This window comes from Amblyomma mixtum, chromosome 8, assembly GCF_055824585.1.
Source record: "Amblyomma mixtum isolate Tamu chromosome 8, ASM5582458v1, whole genome shotgun sequence".
Classification (NCBI taxonomy): domain Eukaryota; kingdom Metazoa; phylum Arthropoda; class Arachnida; order Ixodida; family Ixodidae; genus Amblyomma; species Amblyomma mixtum.
Window position 1 is genome coordinate 41,084,280 of NC_143019.1, and position 22,659 is coordinate 41,106,938.

Consider the following 22,659-nt stretch of genomic DNA (forward strand, 5'->3'; position numbering starts at 1 on the left):
GCGGCGGTCAGATAGGGAAAGAGGGGCCGTAATGAATATAATGAAAGTTGTATTTAAGGAAAGGAAATTGCGCAGTAACTGTCTCACATATCTCGGTGGACATCCGTCAAAAGCGTTACACCTCTGCTGACAAGGTTCTGTTGACTGCTTTCTGTCGACAACGATGAGGCATTGAAGGCTTTCGCCTCAATATGCTTTGCCTTACGACTGTGTGCTAATGAGGAGGCGTGTTATTAGAAACGAATAAGAAAAGGAAAACAGCTTTCGCCTTCAAAACACGTAAGCGGTCTTAAGTGCTCTCCGTAATTGCTAATGCTGATAGGCCTCCGTCGCACAATGACCAAGGGCAGAAGGCATTAGAGCAGAAAAACGCTTGCCTTGACACCGAACACTAGTCTCTGGCATCATTAATTGGAGTTCAACGACTGGCCATCTAGAAAATTAGTGTGGCTATTGCTCACGTCCTAGCTTACCTGCATTCCGCTTTGTAAATTAGACGCGGGAACTATAGCGCAGACAAATTATTTTTCTCTAAAAGCGATGCGCCGTGGAGGTGTCAACCAATGTGACCGGATTTTCGGCATATGATTTTATCGGTAGGTTAACCCGATGCTGATAGGTTCGACGAGACTTCATAATACAGAAAAGCATGCCTTAAATTTCATACATCTATAATGATGCGGTAAACGGATCACTTTGACCTAATTAGCAGGATAACAGCGTGAACTCGTCTTAGCATCCTCCCAGACAGAAATGAAAGTACAGGTCGATCTGATCAAACCCAAAGCTGAAATGTTGAAGCGTTCAAAATGAGGGCATCCCTAGTGCAGTGACTCATCTGCGTCGGAACGCGAAGGAACATACCGACAGTGGTGTCCAAGCATATACAGGATACCCCTGCTAAATTTATTTACGGTACCACTAGCTCCTTTATAGGGTTGCAACTTATGGGTACACAGAACCGCTGTTGTACACAATTCCGAGTTGTGTTGTGTAATGGAACAATTTCATTTCGTTTATTAATACCGTCAGTCACAAAAGGGGCTACAGCAGGTAGGAAAGACAAAAAGAGTCAGAGGTCAAGAGTACAAATTGGCAGTTGTTTAGCTCTGCTATGCCAGGATATACGTGGCGAAAGCGAGCGCAACGACGAGGCAAGCGGTGTGACGTCAGACCAAACGGCGGCGACGCCTCCGCGGTGAGGCGCGCGGTGTGACGTCATGCCAGATGGCGCGGCGAGCGCACGGCGTCCGCCACCTGCGGCGGTTGCTAGGCAACGGCTCAAGGCCGGCTTCTGTGCCTCCTCGGAGCACCGCCACAGTGAAATCGCAAGTTCGTGGCTATGTAGCTTTCGCTACAAAATAAGAGTTGAAGAGACAAATTTATGCGACAGTTAATAGAGAATACATTTCTGAACAAACAAGCGAAACAAAATGTATCAGATCGGCCGAAAGTTCTTCGCGTGATGTGATAGCTGCGAATTGTTCATGAAAACATTTGGAACGTATAAAGCCATTACTAACCGTTCCACACTCGAAGTGTTACCCGAGATTGATTTTTAGTGATGCGGACACACCGCAGTAAGATGCACGTAATCTTTAGTCATTTGCCGCTGCCGTGATAACAAAAACCTTCGTACACTTACGTTCTAAAGATGGACTCACAATGGCTTGGAAGGCTACCGCAGCAGGCATGCTCAGACTAATGAAATCTGAGTGCTAACTGCCGAGCACGAGAAGCGCTGAGCACTCGAAAATTGCGCTGCATTGCTTTGGAAGCCCATAAAAGCCGCAGGGTCGATAAATACAGTAGGATATTCTTTCCGACGTGCTACCCGAAGATGCCTTTCGCCTCATAGGGAGAGATGGCATGCGCGCCACTGCGGCACATCTACGTTCCATACACCATGCTGGAATGAAGCGATTGGAAAATAAATAAGTAAATAAGGAAATAAATAAATAAGAAACAGAAAATGGGCTATAACGTAATGCTAAGAATCCGCAAATGTCACAAGAATATGTGCACAAAGCGTAACGTGGCTGTCAGCGTAGGAGCCGTCAGCACGATCACTAGGTAGCCGAGCTACGTCACAAGGCGGGTGTGTGCTGAGGTCGGCAGGCCGCGGTCCCCTTGAAAACTTCGCACACGTCCCGCAGCAGCTTGGTCGATGGGACGCATGTTCCCGCGTGGTCGTCCAGGTGAACGTCGAACACCAGCCAAGCCATGCGTTGGCGGAAGAACACCCCGGTGAGGTGAAGGTAGGTGGTCTGCGAGCGTATGAGTCTGCTTACCCACTGCTCATGCACACGCGCGGGCATGTACATGCACGCATAAAGAAACGTGCCCACGCACACTCCCTTATTCCAGCCTCTCTAGGCGTTTACGCTCGTTACCGAGAGTAATAACGCATGTATGTACTCTTTCTGCTGTTGGACACACGCGCAGAAAGCCTGCTATTCCACCTGCTCTGTGGTTGCCACAATTGCGCTAAATATCCCAAAAACGTTCCAAAATATTCCAAGAGCGATTGGAAAATAAATAAAGAAATGAATAAATAAAAAATTAATTAATAAATGAAATGCTTTCGCCATCTGCCCTCAGAGGGCAAGCTCAAGCGTCCCCCATTTTTTTTTTACATTGGTACCAAACAGCCGGCTTTTGTTTGCCTTCAATTTCACTGCGTGGGGCTCGCCCTCACTTCTGAGGCAAACGAGCGAAGACTATGTAAAAGTTTCTTTCAAAAAATCTATCAAAGTTCGAAAAGCGCTCGCCGTTTTGACAGCCCGCAGTTCAGCGAACCAGATATCCGGCCTTACATCGGAAAGCTTCTTTTTCTGTACCCCTTTACAGCTGTACTCTAAGAAGTCGTTTGATGTCCGCGCAGAACAAAACAAACACAAAAAGCAAGTACGCGGATCCACTTACCATGCTTTCGAAGCTGCCTTCGGTCTCCGATAAAAATACAACCTTCTGAGATTCGTTGACGTATCCGGCGACACTGCGGGTTATGCTGGCGTTCAAGGACGTCGGCCGTCCCCTCGCGCATATCTGGAAGAAGCAGCGCCCATTGAAAAAGTGTGTCAGTGGCTCAAGTGGCTCCTGTTTACGTAGAGTGCGATATCCGGCCGCGTCGGAACCAAATCGCAATGACGAAGTCGAACGCTTTTGCTGGCTGGTTGCTTCATTTTAATGATAGGTAGGAGTGCGCGAATAAGACAGGACAGGACGCACCTAAACAAGAAAGTTGGCAGTGGCTTAGCTCTGCTATGCCAGGACATACGTAGAGTGAGCAGTGACGTCACGTGGCTCTGCGTCGGCGGCATCAGGGGCAGCGGCAAGCGCGCGCGGCGCGCGGCGGGGCGCGCCAGCTGTGCGCAGTGACGTCACTCGCTCCTCGCGCATGCGCAGTATGGCCGACGGAGAGAGCACGCGAAACGGCGATGCTGTGACCAATTTAGCTCACGCTACAAAACGAAGCGTGTTCTAGCGTAGCGCTTGAAGCGCCAGTTAATGTCTTCACAAGTCCGAGTGCGCGCCCGTTTCTCCTGCCCTGTTTTATTCGCGCAGTCCCACCTGCCACTGCACTGGGGAACTCTGAGGAGAGATCCATAGAGCTCTGAGCTCTACGCTTGCAAGTGAGCGGCGAAGTATCCCAGCCTCAGCGATCCGCATAAAGTCTTGGCAGTTTGCTTGCCAGAAGGGTGAGGGCGACGAAAATTTTGTTCCAGTTTTTGGCATATACTACTTCGTAAATTCCTTGTTTTGCACTAGCCTCTATTATAAAAGAAAAAAAGTATTTTACACTCTGCCCGGTCGCAAGCTGAACCTGTAGTGAAAAGGAAAGTCATTAAAGAGCAAAAGTACTCAGAGTTCAAATTTCCTCGAAAACAGGCATCCTCTATGAAGATGCAAGTTAAGAAATGCATCCGGCAGGAGTAGCTCATCACGTGCACTACGACTATGCTAAGCATCTGGAAAAGTGAGAGAAAGAATCAGCTTTTGAGAGTTCTATTTGATTAAACAGGCAACAACAAATCTCGTGATTGTCTTCCTGTTTAGAATGGAAGACGAGCTTTGACGGAGGACTGTTCTCGCTTCGCGGGGGAACAATGGGTGGAAGTATTCGGACGTAAGCGTAGCTTCAGTGCACAAAAATTGTATCCGAATACGGTGAACAACGAAGGACTATGGATTAGAGTATACAGAAGTCATGTAATCACAGAAAAGAATCATGGAGTCTCCGAAAAGAACACCACATAAATGGTCAAGGCTCCGTTCTTCAAAGAGGAGTCGAAATTCCGCTTTGAAAGAGGCTTGAGAAACGTTAATTCTTATTCCCTCTTCATTTATTACAGCAGATTTTGCCGATCATAGCACCGCTGGCTGTGTTTGATTAGTTTAGAAAAGTAGGGCCCATATATATCAAGGATATCTGACTTGTACGTGTGGTGGAAAAGTCAACAATTCAAATTTGCCTGTATTGTGCTAAAGAAATAATGTCGCTAAAATACTCCCGTTAGGACAAAAGCAGGTACGCGCAATCACTAGAAGACTGTAATCGAAGTAATCCAATAATCACGCAAAACGCGGTGCAAAGGTAGTTGCTGCTTTTTCGCATCAATAAACTCGCATCTTTGGAGTGAGTAATATTTTTTTAGATGAGAGACAGAAGCTTATTCCTGCTTTCTCTCCTCATGGACCCTTACTGTTTTTTTTTTCTGGAGTTTTTATGAGGGAGACACGAAGGTGCCGCTTACCGCGTCGACGCCCGTCAGGTCAATGCTCTCGCACTTGGTGTAAGGGATGGTGGTCGGGTCAGGGGCTCTCCTGGGCAGCACGTAGACCAGAGCGCCCATCTGGTAGGAGAGGCCGACTGTCGCGTTTGGGTTGGTGTACCTTACGAACGCCGCCACCAACTCCGCGTGCCGGATCTGCGAGGACGCGCTGTTTGCTGGGTGGTCTGCTGTAGCACTATCGGGTGTTTGCTGTGTAACCGCAAGACTATGGGGCAAGGAACGGGGGCTCCAAACCTTCGCTAACTACATGGAGCGTTAACACCGACGGCCTGAGGCGCTACGCAGAAAGAATTCTAAGGTCAGTGAGCAGTACACAGAGACTGTGGCGCGGGGTATGGTACGGACGCGCTCCCTTCTAGAGTCAAAAGCCGGCGGTGGGGTGGCAGTAGTTTGGCTGCCCTGTGTAATCGCTGGATCAGCATTTCAGGGCCCTATGAGTCAATCAGAGTAGCATTACGCTGATAAGACGCTGCTAAGCAGAGCTCATGAGGGGTGACATACCCTGTATCCTGTATCAAATGGTGTCTTCAGTTGACGACCAGGTGCGTCTAAATAATGACCTAGCGAAGGTGGTTGCGTGGTGCAACAAATGGCAGATGTGCATGGATTTTGAAAAAAAAAAAACCGTCTTCATGAAAATTACAAACAAGAAAATGCCTCTTCATTTTGGGTACGGTACTAACAGCATACCATTATTAGAAGTGAAGGAGTATATTTGGGCCTATGGATTACTAACAACCTTTCGTGGTCAAAACACATAGACGTTGTAGTAGCAAACTCAATGCGGAAACTATTTTTCTTGAGGCGCGCCCTAAAGTCATCCCCACCTAGTGTTCGTCTATTGGCATACAATTCCCTCATCCGTCCGTTACTAGAATATGCGGTAATAATTTGGGACCCTTTCACCTTAACAAACATTCAGAAATTAGAGCGAATACAGCATAAAGTAGCTAGATTTGTTTTTAACTCATATGGCCGTGCATCTGTAAGTGAGCTCGTGAGGCGAAGTCGGTTACCCCCCGTCGTTGAGCGCAATCGTGTTTGTCGATTAAAGTTTTTCTTCCAGCTTATAAAAGGACATTATAAAGTTGATACCTCTAATTATTTTTCTTACTCCTCAGGTTATAACACGAGACAAAGGCATGCACTAGCAATAACCCCTTTGAGCGCGCGAAATAACTGCTTTTAATGTTCTTTTTTTCCTAGGACAATTACTGATTGGAACAAACTTAATAGCGAGACTGTTAATCAAAATTCTTTACTGCTGTTTGAAAAGTGCTTGCAAATGTTATGAATTTGTGTGTGTTTATATGCTTGTGTTTTGTTTTGTCCCACCCTACTATGATCTGTACAAGATCGCAGTATATATAAACAAATAAATAAAAAATACCTGATGATTTTCCGATGATTTTTTACGATGATTTTCGTACAGAGCTCCATTGGCCAGCGTGTGCCGAATAGACTTCGACTGGACTAGAGTCGCAGGGAAAATTTCCTGTCACTCTAGACTGAATTCTCTCCTCGCCATGCCTACTGTTATAGACGACGAGAATACAGGGAAGTCTGCCGTGCGCCGGCACCGAGCAAGTCGCTTTAGAGATGAATGCTCCCAGCGGCATAAGGCACCAAACACCTCGTCGCAGTCGCTCCTCGCCCCGGACGGCACGTCCCCAGTCTTCTGGTACATACGTCTGTGTGGTGACTACGTGGCCTAGAATGCAGTTATTTTGCTGGGGTAGACTCAGCACTATAAGACGACGGCGTCACATGGCCCTGAAACGCTCCCTAACGTAGCACATCACTCTGAAGCAATGTGCCTCATTGTGAATTACGGCATGCATACAATGAGCTCGAGCTCACGCAATATCGCATCAAACCCACCACACTTGGGAACCTGGCATTCGGTGACCGTATAGCGATCGGAGGCGCGGCGTAGCAGTTGGCCTTGTTCTCCATGGAGCTCACCGAGGTGGTGGCGATGACGATGTCCGCCATGTACGTGCTGCGAGAAGAAGCACCGTGGTCTATTTTATTTTTATGGACGGATACTCTTTTACGCACTCGCCTGTGAGCTGAAGTAATGTGCGAAAAACGCATCGCCGAGGATTGTAGAGCGGCTCCGCAAGATCGCATATGCGGCCCTATGAGGCATAGTATGGTCAGAGTAGACGATATCCTCACGGAATTCAGCCCAATAGAGGATGCCTTAAAGCCACACGAAAAGACCAAGTCATCTGTCTTTTTGCGATTCTATATTCCGTGAGGACTTATCATAATAAAAACGCAGCATCTCCTGAGTAGTAGTAGTAGTAGTAGTAGTAGTAGTAGTAGTAGTAGAAAACTTTTATTTAGATCTTTTAAGAGATTCGCGGATTCGAAGCCTCCGTCGTCTTTCGTGGCGCCGGCGACTTGAGGCTTCTCTTCAGCAAGGTTGGGCCCCTAGTCCAGGGCTCCACTGAGTCGCGCTGCATCAGTAGCGTGCCGCACTAAGGCCCTTTGGGCCGCGAGCTCGCTGCTGGTGAGCCGGCTCTCCCATTGCTCCGCACTCGGGAATTCGTGTCGGTGGAATGCTTTATTTCGTTCGCACTCCCATGTGATGTGGTATAGTGTGGGTGTGTCGCCGCACCAGGGGCAGTTTGCTCTGTATTGTGTTGGTGACATCTTGTTATAGATGTACAAGTTGGAATCAGTGCCGAAAGTGGTAACCGCTTCGTATCGCCATGTTGCCTTCATCACATCAGATGGTTCGTTCGGCATGCGCACATAACACTAGAATCTGCCTTTTTCACAATATGTGGCGCCCTCTGGGGAATGGTGAAAATTTGTCTGTTATGGCCTCAAAACAAACGCATGTGGGAGACGCAGGCGCCATACAGTTCTGTAAGGCGCCAACCACGCCGGTGAAGTGGCAAGTGCGTTCTTGACAGGTGCCGCCATCTGTCGCATGCACCTGTCACTAACGAACGGCGCATGCCCAGTAAGATCTGGTAGTGTTTTCAATTAGTGGAGCTACCGCCGCGGTGGCTCAGTGGCTATGGTGCTCGGCTGCTGGCCCGAAAGACGCGGGTTCGATCCCGGCCGCGGCGGCTGAATTTCTTTGGAGGAGAAATTCGAGGCCCGTGTACTGTGCGATGTCAGTGCACGTTAAAGAACCCCAGGTGGTCGAAATTTCCGGAGCCCTCCACTACGGCGTCTCTCATAGCCTTAGTCGCTTTGGGACGTTAAGCCCCATAAACCAAACCAATTAGTGGAGCTGGAGGAGAGGCGCGCTTACGCAGAGTGGCCTTGTGTGAAAAAATGCAGATTCTTAGTACTGGCCGCTTTCAATTCAACGCTAGCTTAAGACCCTTCATTTAATAAAGAAAAAACTGTCAAGTAATGCAATTTTTCTCCGCCGACAGTGACTAGGGTACTTTCTCTAGTCCACCACCCTAATTTCGCCAGGAAAATTTGCTAATTTCGTATAAGCCTTGCCCGCTTTAGCACCTCGGAGTCCACGTCTGTGTTTAAGCAAGCAGCGCTTTTGCAATGATAGCTACCGTTCACAGCACTTCTGGCAAACTGGACTCACTTGACCACCGTCGTAACGACATCTTTGTAAGTGTCCCATGCATTTTGCACGCTGTAATCGTGTATTCCGATAGCGATGATGGTCGTCGCCATGGGGTCCTTCTGGATGCTCTTCATTTTCTGGGTAAAGAGATAACAGGATTTGCGTTGTTCCACATTTGTGGCGCCTTATGTGTGTGGCATGGCATGTTATCGATGCGTTTCGGCTTCATTCAACATGTCTAACTTTGAATGCCTTAAATCCACTCGACATGTCCAGCTTCCATTAATCCGACAGAAGGGTCGACTTGGTAAAGCTGTGTTCGGGGCGTGCCACATATAATATATGCACATGGTGCCTCTACAGTAATACGAGCACTGTCAATTTTAGGAATTACCGGGGCAACCGAGTTTTATGCTGGGCCGAGTAGGGGAAGTCTAGTGAACGAGGGAATGGTGGATAGAAAGAAGGGGAAAAGTCCTCGTCTACCCAAAAACATGAAGCACTGCAGGGGCTAAAAAAAAGTCCCTCTTCTGGGCCAAGAAGCGAAACCGAATGGTGAGGCAACTTTCGAAAACGAGCAGATGTGTACAGGTTTCTATCACTTAGCAAGTGTATGCCATCTTGAGGTCGATTGCTCGTGATGCGGGAATTTTAAACTGCGCACACATCCTAAAAAACGCGGGGAGACTAAAAAATTGCCAGCTTTGGCAACTAAACTGTTGAGAGGCGAAAGGCGAGGACACTATGCCATGACAACTTCCGGTGGATTTGATGTCACGCCGTTCCCGTGGCTATATCGATACCCAAATTATACATCTTTCGGGGATCTTAAGTGTTAAGTACGCTTAATTACACATTTTCCCATCTAATTTGATACAGATCCGATGTTTTTCCGACCATTCTGTGATAATTTTCACTATGCCGTAACGACTTCCGGTGGATGTGACGTCACACCGTTACCGTGGCTATATCGACGTCCGCGATATTTCGACGCATTTTCGACATTTTTGCCTATAATTAATTAACTACTCTACAGTCATAAACTCTACAGTCATAAAACTTGGCTGCTAGGTTCTTTTTTTCCTCCATCTGAAGCAGCCATTCGTTTTCTCCCATCTTTTTTTAGTTCCCGAGTTAACACGAGTTAAATGCTTCCAAAGGTGGACACCCTCCACTAACGGACAACAGTATGAGCCATTAAAGGTTTTCGCCTTAAAAACTTTGCCTCTACCATATACAAGGTTGCCATCCCCCAGAAAGCCATTTTTTGCTAGTGAATGTTGCGCGTTGTCAAAGAAATGAAACTGAGCACCACTTGCGTACACTTAAAAGCAAACCGTCGGCCGATGGTCTGCTCAGATAACGGTGGAAGGGGTGGATAACGTACATGGTGGTGGCAGCGAGGCAGGCGTTGAAATGACATTATGAAATTTGCCGGACAAGGGGTCGCTGCTAATCCAGTACAGAGCTAGTCTGAAGCAGATAAATTGGAATGACCTTCGTTTTTGCAGTGAACGTGTAACCTGGTTGCGGTTGATGATGATGATGACAAAGGCCAAACATATCCAACATTCTTGAGCAAAAATTTTGAATATTGGAAAATTATAAAGTACTGGCATAAAAATATTGAAGGTAATGATCCATTCTTCCGATGTGTAGCGAAATCATTCTTTTTAATGTTTTTTATCAGCCGCACCGAGCAGTTAAGACTGCCAAAGAACACCAATGGAGAACGCTTTTGACGATGGCAAAAACGTTAATAGCAAAACAACCAAGCCTGCCGGTGGGAGGTATGGGGGTATATTGATATTTATAGAGAAATCTTACAATATATGAAAAAATTGTGCTCATATATAAACCCTTTCCGTTCAAAAATGCTTTTGCACAGAATTGTTGGGTATAAGTGAAGACGAAGGTTAACACAAGGCCAACAAGGGCCACATTATATACTGCGTGCTGAATTACTTAGCCTTAGCGGTGCATGAAAGGGTGTCTGGGGTGATTACCGCCGACTGCATTGTCAGCGATTCGCCGTATAGCGGAGCGCATCAATCGGGCATCTGCTATAAAGAAGCAAATGGTCCATGGTACATGCATACAAAGGCGCTGCGCTCACTCGGAGGATGTCTTTCAGTCTGTTCACCGCAGCCCGCAGCTTGGTCGACGGCGTCATGACGTTCAGTATGCCGTAGTGCTTGACATTCTTTTCCCACAGCGATGTAAGGTTCTGTGCGGCTTCTCTAAGTTTGTCGATTGTGATCTGGCTGAAAGCACCAGGAAAACAACAAATGGTTACTTGGCGCAGGTTCAATGTAAAAAAAAAACTTCAGTTGTTCCTTTGTTTGCAGCATATAATGTATTACCTGTTACTAAGACATATGACTATCGCCTCAGCAAACAATATAAAAAAGAGGTGAAGAATAATACGTGTTTTTTAAGCCACCTAGCAAACCTAAACACTCACTCCACTACATATAACACGCGAAAGTTTGAGCGATGGCAAGTGGACACGTGCAGGACTGCGTATAGAACCCGAGAACATTACTTTCAAGAAACTTCGTGATCACTTTAGTAATTAAAAAAAAACTTAATATCCCTAGTTCTCTCGTTGTAGTTTCATTTCAGGCGATAAAGACTTGTCGGAATTTTATGCTCTTTTTCCTAATGATGCTTTGTATAGGTTATCTGTCTCAATGTAGTAACTGTTTTGTTGATTGTGAATGCTGACTTTTACTTATTTATTTTTTTCCCGATGTATGGTGGATTCTCAATGCATGTAACTTATAGTTCCTGACCTGTAACGCGGTTTTCTGAAACGTTGAATGCCATCGTCTTATGTTTTTTCCTCTCTCTGTGCTCAAAATAACTAATGCGAATTTCTGTGTTTAGTTATATAATTTGCTGACCACTGTGTGATGTTGCCAGTGAGGGGGCCTGTGGCCTTGTCAAGCTGCCGTTGTGACAGCCTTCGGAATCATGTATGCCTGATGTGAATAAAGTTATTATTATTATTATTATTATTATTATTATTATTATTATTATTATTATTATTATTATTATTATTAGAATTTGAACTGAACTTGTTGACTGGACTTCTCGCGGCCTTCGTGAGTTTGGCGCAAGCCACCAAATGATGTGAGCTTTCCGTGCCCTTTCAATCACCTGGACGCATGCCATCCCCGCCATGTAAGTCATCCATCCCCCCGTGTTATACCCCTGTCACACGGGCACTGTAAAGGAACTTTGAATTAAAGCTCCATTACTCCAAGGGAGAACGCGCGCTGCCACACGGACGCGCGTGCCTAAGGACACCTAGTTCAAAGGAACTTCGAATCAAGGCAGCTCGAGTTTGTCCTTTGAGGCTGCAAGGGAGTACTCTCTCTCCCAGTAAGTTAACAGCAAAAATAAATGGGGATAATAAACGATCGATATTCTTTTCTTAAATTTGCTTCGTAAAATTATTGGTCTTTTAAAATATAAGGTTATTTATTTTGTGGCGGTTTCACCACGCCATACTCTCGTCCCGGAATTACAAGCGCCACGGTAACTACGACGCCATGTCGGATATGTTGTTTGTTGTTTTCAGCGAGTAGGGACAGTGACGGACAGCAGCTAATGATACATCTTGACGGAGATCGCCGAACACAAGGCACAGAGAAAAGCGTGAACAGAATCGCAACGATCGCAAGGCCAAAGAAAACAGAGGAAAAGAAGCGAAGGGAAGAGCCGAAGAACCAAGCCGAGCCAGTTGAGCTCAGTGTGGCGAGCGCTGTGATGTTATGTTCTGTGCTTGGCAGATCATGTCATTATTGCAGTTGGAATTGCATTGATTGAGCATAATGATATAAAACAAGTTTTATTTTAATGAAAATATGTTACACTGCTTTATTCTCATGTGCACTGAAGTCTGCAATTTTAATCCAGTTTTTCACCGATGAGGGCACTAAAATCGTTTTCCAAAGGTCGTTCCGCGACCGTGTAGCACGGGCGAACTCCCTTGAAGTAGTGGTCCTTTGGTAGCGTAATGGAGCTTTAGTTCAAAGTACCTTTACAGTGCCCGTGTGACAGGGGTATTAATCCGTTCCAGTTAGCGCTAGCGTGTAGTGGAAACTTGCGTCTCATGTAGCCCGTTTAAGTCGCACGCGTTCCAAAACAGGAAGGCCTTGTGTGAGGGAAGGATTGATAGCGCAGGTTAGTGCTCCATTAGTCTTTCGAAGCATTTTAGCCCCATGTTTCGAAGCATATTATTATCTTGAGAAAGTTGTAGGATGCGCATTTATTTAATACCCGGAATACGACTGAAACGCTTACCGCTCGATTACAACTAGAGATACTCCGCGACAGCTTTTCGCGGCATTGGGGCCAAAACTTCATGACAGCATGGCTAAGGCGTTTGAACTCTTTCCAGCCGATATCACTTATCTATTTGGGGATTTTGACTTTCCACAGATTGACTGGACAAAGCTCTCATCCCCTTGTAATGCCTCACTAAGATTGATAAACATGACTTTAGATTTTAACCTATTTCAAGTAGTTACCAAGCCCACCCGTGGCTCCAATATACTAGATATCATCTTTACAACAGCCCTGAAACAGTCGGTAACATTTCATACTTAGATGGATTTAGTGACCATGATTTGCTTCAAGTGACTATTAACATTCCGCTTCCCTTCACTGGAGTCACAAGAAAGCAAATTCGCGATTACAACAGAGCTGATTATGCCCTTATTAACACCGAACTTGAAGAGTTTGCCGACAAAATACTACTGCCTTTCTTTCAAGATAGGTCAATCAATGATAACTGGATTCTCGTCCGAGAAAAGCTGTCATAATTGGTTGCCAAATACGTCCCGCTCATCACTATAACTAATGATAAATCCAACCCTTGGTTCACGAAACTCCATCACAGAATGAGAAATAAGAAAAAACGGCTGTACAAAAATGCAAAGCGCGTGAGTTCTCCAAGTGCTTGCAAATAAATACAAAAACTATCTAAACACTTACTGCTTTGCTATTTGCGACGCTAAAGATAAATATTATTCACAATACCTTCCAGCACTGCTCAGGAACAATCCCAGCAAGTTCTGGAAGGTAACAGGTCGGCGTAACATTTGTAACGATATTTCAATACATGACAACAACAACATTCCCTACTCTGATGCTGACAGCGCAACTGCATTTAACTCATTTTTTACATCTGTATTCACTAGAGAAGACAGTTCCTACATTCCTTGAGTGCCCGATTTTGACTACCCATACATAGATCCGATTGATATTACTCTCGAAGGCATAACCCGATTGATCACTAACCTGAAAGTGTCTTCTTCATGTGGCGTCGATGAAATTAATTCCAATATATTAAAGAACACCCTATCCGCGTCTAGTAACATCTTACTTCGTATCTTTAGGCAGTCATTATTAAAAGGCATGCTTCCGAATGACTGGAAAATAGCAAAAGTGGTACCAGTTTACAAAAGTTGCAATAAACATGCACGTGAAAACTATCGCCCGATTTCTCTAACATGTATCTGCTGCAAGATGCTCGAGCACATTATTGCGTCTCATATTTACGGTCACTTGGAATCTGTTCATTTCTTTTTTCCCTCGCCGCCGCGGTGGCTCAGTGGCTATGGTGCTCGGCTGCTGGCCCGAAAGACGCGGGTTCGATTCCGGCCGCGGCGGCTGAATTTCTTTGGAGGAGAAATTCGAGGCCCGTGTACTGTGCGATGTCAGTGCACGTTAAAGAACCCCAGGTGGTCGAAATTTCCGGAGCCCTCCACTACGGCGTCTCTCATAGCCTTAGTCGCTTTGGGACGTTAAACCCCATAAACCAAACCAACCTTCTTTTTCCCCAATCAGCATGGCTTTAGGAAAGGCTTTTCATGTGAATCATAGTTATTCGAATTCACTACTGACTTTCATTCGAACATGAACAACAACTTACAATCTGATTGTGCATTCCTCGATTTCGCAAAAGCATTTGATCGTGTCGCTCACTGTCGCTTAATATCTAAGCTTTCGGCGCTCAAACTAGATGCTCTAACTTTGTCATGGCTCCGTAATTTTCTTTCGAGTCGGGAACAGTTCACAATCATTAATAATCACTTATCTCCTCTTTCTGATGTTACGTCAGGTGTGCCACAAGGGAGCGTCCTTGGTCTCTTACTTTTCTTAATTTACATAAATGACCTGCCGTGCAACATTTCATCCCGCATACGAATATTTGCTGATGATTGTATTGTATACCGATTCATAAAGAGTACTGACGACCACATTTCACTTCAAAGTGACCTGGATTTAATTCATGATTGGTGTAGAACATGGCTAATGACCCTAAATGTTTCCAAGTGTAAAATAATCTCTTTTTCTCGAAAATCGGCTAACTCTTGCTTCCCTTACCACATTAATAACAACATATTAGGTCGGGCTACTCAATACAAATACTTAGGCGTTCACTTCTCACCAAACCTTTCTTGGACTGCTCACATAACCACCATTGCTGCCAATGCTTCACGATCATTAGGTTTCCTGCGCCGCAACTTACAAAGTACAACTGCTAATGTGCGTAAACAAGCCTATTTAACTTTTGTTAGATCTCAGCTCTAGTATGCGTCTTCCATCTGGTCGCCTCACCAAAAGTACTTAAATGACATGCTAGAAGCAATCCAAAATAGGGCTAGTCGATTTATTTCACGAAATTATAGTTTTCAATCAAGCGTTACCCAAATAAAGCTGGAACTTTCTCTCCTTTCATTAAGAACTCGTCGAGACATAACCCTTTTATCTCTGCTTCACAAATTAATCCATGCCACTCAGTCACCTTTATCGCACCTGCAACGGCCCTCTTTTTCATCAACCAGATCGCACAATAACCTCAACTACACGCGCATTTATGGCAGTACTCAGGCCTTTAACTTTTCTCCGCTCCCACGTGCTATATGTCTATGGAATGATCTTCCAAACTGCATTGCATCGCAGCGCAACCACGGCACGTTTCTTAATCATCTGGTCAAACATTATATAGATAACACCTAGCACGTTTTCTTCTTTGCCCGAGTTATTCCTGTTTTTTTTTTTTTTTGCCACACCCTGTTTATCAGCCCATTTGCCTTCCTGTGTATTTGCTCATGTTCTTTTTTTTTCTCGTAACTATTATGTCGTATTTATATTCTATTTTTTTATTCAATGTTTTTTCGCATGTATTTTGTACTGTCGTGATAATTTGTAATCAGCTTTTAGAACGTAACAGTGTTTGTTTATACGCATTTTTGGTTTCTTCTAGCTACTGTTGCACATATTTATTGCTCCCCCCCTTACTCAATTCCTCCTAGGCCTGTAAGGTACCTGTAAATAAATAAATAAATAAATAAGTCTACACAGCCCAAAACACACGTTGAGTTCCTACGCAGCGAATATAGTTTGTAGTAGAAGTTATCAGTTTTCGTTTAAAGAGTATATTTGTAACGCTCGTAACTTCAGGCATATTTCTAGCATAACTTTTCATTTCAGTATAAGAGGTTCACGGAAAAAAGCGGTTTCTTTGATTACAGGGAGTTGTCTTCTCAGTGTCGGGTTGCAAGAAACTTCATAGATGGCGCCAGCTGCTCCAGCGAGTAAGTGAAAAACCATTCTGCGAGCACCGTGCGAGGCCGAGCTGATGGCGGAGTAACATTTGTTTTTAAGGTGAAAGCCTTTAATGACTCATCGTTATCGACAGAAAATTGTCAGCAGAGGTGTCACGCTTTTCGGTTGGTCGAAATGGTTCTGACGTCAGAGTGCGCGGATTTGAAGTAATGAGGTTACCCACGGATGCCTGACGCCCCCTTTTGGAGCAGACGACAATTAATAAAATAGTTGTCATCCGCTGCTACAGGGGGCGTAAGACGTCCGTGCGTGACCACATTACATTTCTCATTACTGCGAACAAAGCCATGGGTACAACCGAACTCATCGAAGCAGAGAGAGAATCGTGATAATGAAGCAGTCAAAGTCGGCAGTCAGTGTGTAGTCAAATAAAGCACTAGTACAGCACAAACCGTCTCGCAGTCAATGCCAAACCGTGCGCCAGGAAAGGCTTTCGCCTTGCAGCACTTGAGAGGGCTAAGTGCCCCCTGAGTTTTTCTGCTGTTGGCAGAACCGCTTCAGCGCACGAGTGGTGAAACTTCACGTGCGCACATGTATTATAAGGAACTAGAAAGCAGCCTTCCAGCTAATGAGCCAAGTTTACTGAAGGGTGGTGAAACCGGCGATGATGTATCAATTGAAGAGAAGAATCTCTAGAAGCTGGAACTCGAAAAAAAAATTGTGCTCAAGTCGCTGGGGTAAGAATGACTATAGAGATGTAAGGAGTGACTGTGAAGGATACAGTACGAAACAGGATTCAGGTGCACAGGTAAGGTCGGAAATGTTGAGGCGAAGCTACGGAAATCAATAAGGCTTCATTGGTTTGGTCAAGTCTTAAGGACGGACAGAAAGAATTGGAAGGCACTCATTGAGAACAACGAGTCTGTGTACAGGAAAATGGAGGAAAATGTCAAAAATTCACAGGGGCACCTAACTGCAATATGTGCTGGCAATACGATAGCATAGAAGCTGTTGATGTCTTTACATAAACTTTTGTGCCATTCTTTCACGGTTGTATTTGCGTATCCCGACACGTCTGTCTTCACGCAAGCAGATATCTCTTCGGGTCATCTAACTGGCGGATAGAAGTTTCCTCGAATATGTCTAGACGTGGCAACAGGGATGCAGTAACACGCATCTAAACGTATAGTTCTAATTTCCGGTAGGATGACGTCACGTCCCTCAAGCCAATAATTTAACTTCATGACCGAAGATATTTTTTGAAGCAGGTTTCCAATATTATCGGAATAAAATTCACTACAATCAGCGACCATCGTTAAAACTGCGGCGCCGCGTACTGAGACACTGGCGTGCGACTCAGGCTTCGGTCTGAGAGTTGAGAGCATTGCGAGTGCTAAGTATACTACACTGACATCTTCGGCACCATTCGCGTATTGCGCTCCCGGAAAAGGAATGCGCCACCACAACCTCGCCTGAAACGTTTTTCGCTTTGAAAGCTAGCCACACTGGCGAAGAGAAGTGTTTATACACAATGAACAGCAAACTATCGCTGTTCATCTGGTGAGAAACTGCAGCCCAAAACAACAATTAACCCCGGAGTTATCGGTCCGTGCAGTACTTACTTAAAGTCAAAGGACACTCCAAGCTGAACCTGGCGGTATGCTGACGTCTGCTTCTGGAACACTTGCCAGCTTGTCTCATCTCTGGAGGCTCTCAGCGTGTTATTCTTGATGACCAGGTCGCGGTAGTAGAGGTAGTCGCAGTACCGGTCGGGTGGGTACATGAACGCCGCTGTAGCGGAATAACCTACGGTGCAGACCAGCGGCTTGACTGGGAAAGAAGCGACACTCACCGGTCATCATCATCATCAGCCTGACTACGTCCACTGCAGGGCATAGGCCTCTCCCATGTCCCTACAAGTAATCCTGTCCTTTGCCAGTTGCGGCCACCGTATCCCCGAAAACTTCTTAATCTCATCCGCCCACATAACTTTCTGCCGCCCCCTGCTACGCTTGCCTTCGCTTGGAATCCACTCCGTTACCCTAGCCGTTACCGTTACCCTCCGTTACCCTGTAGCCGTATGGCTGCGCTTTGGTGGATGCCAATGAGTAATTACTCCCTTATTACAAATTTACTCCACCTTGGGGGATTCCCCTAAAACATTTGACCAACACTGTTCCCACTTCGAGTTATTGATCAATTCGCTCTCGCCCTACCATAAGCTTGCCGTCCCGGTTAGCTCAGTTGGTAGAGCGACTGCTCCGGTGTAGCGGTGGTCCCGGGTTCGAACCCCGGACCAGGACGAATTTTTCTTTAACTACGAAGTTTCTGAGAAAGCTGTACAGCTTTCCTTTGTAGCCGTATGGCTGCGCTTTGGTGGATGACAATGAGTAATTACTCCCTTATTACAAATTTACTCCACCTTGGGGGATTCCCCTAAAACATTTGACCTTACCCTCAAAGACTAGCGGTTATCTTGCCTTCGCATTACATGCTCTGCCAAGCCTATTTCTTCCTCTTGGTTTCGACTAGGATGTTGTTAACCCGTGTTTGTTCCCTGACCAACTCCACCCGCTCCCGATCTTTTAACGTCGTTAAAAGTATACAATTAATGGGATTTCTAGAGGATCGTTGTCATTTCAACACCCATGTCGTAGTGCCTTTCTGTTTTAATCCTGCCCGGAACATGGAGAAAGTTGCTAGAGCAAGCCGCGCTCCACTCTACAGTTTATCCCCCCCAAAAGGTTGCTGGGGTAGCGAGAGGTTGGTCAGATGGTTCTTGATAGTCACAAAGTGAACAAGGGTGGGGAAAACCTCACGGTCAGTGTTTCGACAAGGAGTACTTATCTTCGTGTGGGCGACGAAAACAAGTCCTTTTGTGGAAACGTCTTTTTCTTTCATATCATTTCTTTTTTCTACTTTTGCAATACAAATTATCAGCCATTGTTTGAACTCATAGGAAGAGGCTTGTGTGGAGTTCAAAAACAAAAATGTATTTAGGCAAAGATTTGCTCTTTGAAATGATAAGTACAATATTACAAGTAAAAACATCAAAACACAGCGTTGAGTTTGGGTGAAATACATTAGTTTGCATGTTTTAATACAAGTAACAAAATCTCGCCAACGCAACACAGCGCAACCGATATAAACCGAAAACAACGATCACACTGGTCAAATACGGGTCGGAAAATATGTTTTCAGGATTTTCCAGGTTTCATGAGACTTTTATCGCTGTTGGTAAACCATTCCAAACGATAGAAAGCACCCTGAAGTTTTCCGCTCCCTTGTTCACGTTGATTAAACGTTAGCTAGGAGGTGAGACCTTGCATTCCAAAACCCTATTCTTGCCGCGCTATAGTTATGGTCATAATACGGTGTATTCGACAAGGACGACTGTGAAAGACATGGAATGTTACTGAGAGGCACATCACTAGCGCACCGACCAACTGTGCCACGTGGTCCTAGAGGACGAATTATGAAGAATGTTACGCTTGACTCTTGTCGCAAGACCAGCAGCGCCTAGCAAACTAGCAACGGAAGATATTAAGGTCATTGGTAGCTGTGATCGTTAGTTACTCAGAAATGTACCTAAGAATGCGAACACAACTAAGTACATCTGCGAGAGCACCCTGCTTCTTCCAGTGTTTAAAGACCACGCGCTCCAAATTTTTGTGGCTGCAAAAGACGACATGCGAAATGCGCAGGCCTAGTTCCGCGAACTAGGCCTGCCATGTTGGTTGGGCCTGGCCAGGACTGGGCAACATACTGATGGGCCCTTTATGAGCAAGTCTTTTGGCAGGAAATTGTGACAATGCTGGCAGCTTTGCGCATTTGGACTCCAAAAGGCTTTCAAGCACCCATGCTTTTTACACAGGTGTACAGAGCATCGTTTGTTCTAAAAGAAACCGTGATGCTGCTTCGTCGAAGTCATGACTGTCTATTTTCTGCCAATCCCCAGTTGTTCCCATGAACCAAGAAATTTACCTGGGAGTGGTGCCGATGTCATTCCTCCTGTACTTGTCGCTGAGGTGGTCGTCTGTGTGGTTGACATTGTGCTAGTTGGAGAGGTGGTTGGGGTGGTCGCTGGCATGGCAGTTGTTGGTGTTGGAGTGGGTGTTGGGGTAGTCGTAGGAGTGGTAGATGGGGTGGTCGTCAGTGTCAGTGTGGTAGTCCTACGAATAGTAGTTTGGATAGTAGTTGGCGGTGTTGGGGTAGTTGTAGGAGTGGTCTCTGGGGTGGTCGTCAAAGTCGTTTGTGTGTTCGTCATCGGTGTAGTTGGCAAAGTCGTGGGTGTGGTCGTCGGTGTGGTGGTTGTCGTCGGGGTAGTAGGTGTTGTCGTGGGCGTGGTCGTTGATGGGGTGGTGGAGGCAGTTGTTGTGGTGGTTGTTTGAGTGCTAGTTGGCGGGGTTGCTGGAGTGGTCGTAGGGGTCGTAGTCGTCGTCGTCAGTTCAGTTGTAACCTCCGTAATTATCTCGGACGTCGGGAACACCGGCGTTGTCACGGTAGGAACTGCGATAGTGGCAGCCGTGCGGCTAGGTTAGTATATTGGGTTCGGTGGTTTTTAACGTATTGTTGTGGACTTTAAGGTACTGTAAATAAAAAAAAAACATCGTCTTTGAAATAACGTTTCAAACTTTAACGTTCTGCGCGGGGTTGCACTCGGCTTTTGTTAACGAAGCGAAGACCTCAAAGGCGCAGTATAAGTCGCAAAAATACTTTGAAATTACTCATTTACACGCATTCCTATGGACCGTGACACCAGCTATTAACTACAGGCGGTGAAAACGGCGCCAGCGCCTCTTGATTACGTCATAGGCATGGGTTGGTCTATAAAATAGAACACAATGCGTGTATAGCCTCTCAAAAGTTCGTGCGTCTGTCTCTGCCGTCACGTGACAAGCAAGAGAAGCAAGAGCTGGTGTGTAACATTTCGATCGCAAAGTGACGCAATATGAGCGCCTTAATGTATTCCATCGCTTATGTAGTCAACAGAAAAACACTTCATCGGTAACTTCAACACCATTTGTCAATAATTTCTCGCGTGTAAGCGACCTCCCATTGAAGCAACAGCCATCCTCGATACTAATTTCATGTTATCCTATTACCCTACTTTCCTAATCAGGTTTTGCTTCCTGGCTTGGCACGTAATGCAGCGCCGCGTAGCGTCTGTCATCAGTGACAAACTACAGCCGCCGCCGCTGTGAATGTTACACTGTGGAGTAACTGCCTCGTAACTTTATTTTGTAGCTAGCTGTTACAGCCTGACTCCGACTACTTAAGTGGCTGCCGTCTGTATTAAATGACGTCATTCCATGGCAAGGTCACGTGACCAATTGTCATCGCTCACAGGACCGAGTGGTCATTGAGGTGATGTGACAGATTGGTTAATATATTGTGCTTGGCTGTTATTACCCTTTCGCACCTCAAGTATTCACATTCGGGACCATCATTCGGGCCAAAAATCGGGCCATTTCGAGGCCCATCATCACGACAATACACTGGGACGAATATGAAAGGATCGAGCAAGACGCGACAGGCGATGTGCTATCTTCTCTCACAGTAGATGTTGTACCGGTGGCTTTTCCTGTTAGCTCATTCTCTTTGTCTTCGGCTTTATAGCTAGTTGCGCTGCTGGGCCACTAAGAGATGTTTAAACATGCTTGCGCTTCTCGGCAGCTAACTCTTAAGCAGGCGTCATATATTACTTGAACGGTCCGTCAACTTTTTATACAGCGCAAACATGAGGCTTTCTTGGAGCTCAGAAGTTGTACACTATTGTGCATCATTATCGTGATGTGTTCAAAAATTTTCTCGCCTTAACGGCTGGCTCATTTGAGGGAACACTGAGCACAGAGCTTGCGTACTGTGGTAACTTTCGTCTCGTAGCAAGTTTTACAACGATACTTACTTGATTCAGCCGCGAATGACGCAAATCTGTAATCGACTGTGCCGAGACCGACGAACTGAAAGCCGCCAGCACCGTATTGCCGCGAAGGGCAGCAGTGGCGCCATCAAAGGACCTGCGCAGCTTGTAATGCGAACCTCGGCGCCCTTCACGTCATGGCGCTTTCGTAGGCAAACAACAGATGGCGCCACTAATGCCCTTTTGCGAAAACCCAGAGTTGGAGGCTTTCGGTTCGACTTTTTCGGGGCACACGATTATGGGTTTGCAACAAGCGCGGCTGAACCAGGTAAGTACTGTTGACGAACTTACTACGAGACAAAAGTTACCACAATGCCCAAGTTCTGTGCGCAGTTTCAGCGGAAACGAGCCAGAAGTTCCGGCGAGAAAACTTTTAAAAGACTTCACGATAAGGATGCACAGTGCTGTACATTATGCCGATGAGGCGACAAAGGCCGCACCTACTACGACCTCCGGGGTGACCGGCGTGTGTGGCTGGGGTGGTGCTGGGCCTGGTCGTGTTGCCGGTTGGGAAGAGACGCCTCGTGCGAGATCTCCGGGCATCGTAGCGTAACTGATGTCGGGGGTGTTCTTGTGAACGGTGTCGTCACCTGCGCCATCATACCACGGCAATGTGAGGCGGGCCGAGTTACGATGGATACGGTTCATTAAGCTGGGCTGGGAATCCCAACATCACTCGCCATATTGCAACTAAACATACGTAACTATACCCGTAGTTGTAGTAGTAAAAATGGCAGTGATTTAGCTCTGGTTAAACCTGGTTGAGTTGCGAAAGTAACGGCTGCCTGGCTATGCTTTGAATT

At 46.0% G+C, this 22,659-nt stretch overlaps 1 protein-coding gene across 1 annotated transcript; it reads right to left on the reverse strand.

Moving 5' to 3' along the window:
• Window positions 1–2,087: 2,087 nt before the first annotated feature.
• On the reverse strand, window positions 2,088–22,399 carry LOC149332233 (uncharacterized). The gene is made up of 9 exons (XM_089557486.1): window positions 22,297–22,399; window positions 20,016–20,442; window positions 17,556–17,768; window positions 10,466–10,613; window positions 8,368–8,486; window positions 6,678–6,798; window positions 4,758–4,931; window positions 2,926–3,048; window positions 2,088–2,267 (listed from the first exon to the last, which is right to left on the reverse strand). The coding sequence occupies exons 1-9, from the start codon at window positions 22,397–22,399 to the stop codon at window positions 2,088–2,090; spliced, it is 1,608 nt and encodes a 535-aa protein (XP_089413612.1).
• Window positions 22,400–22,659: the final 260 nt, after the last annotated feature.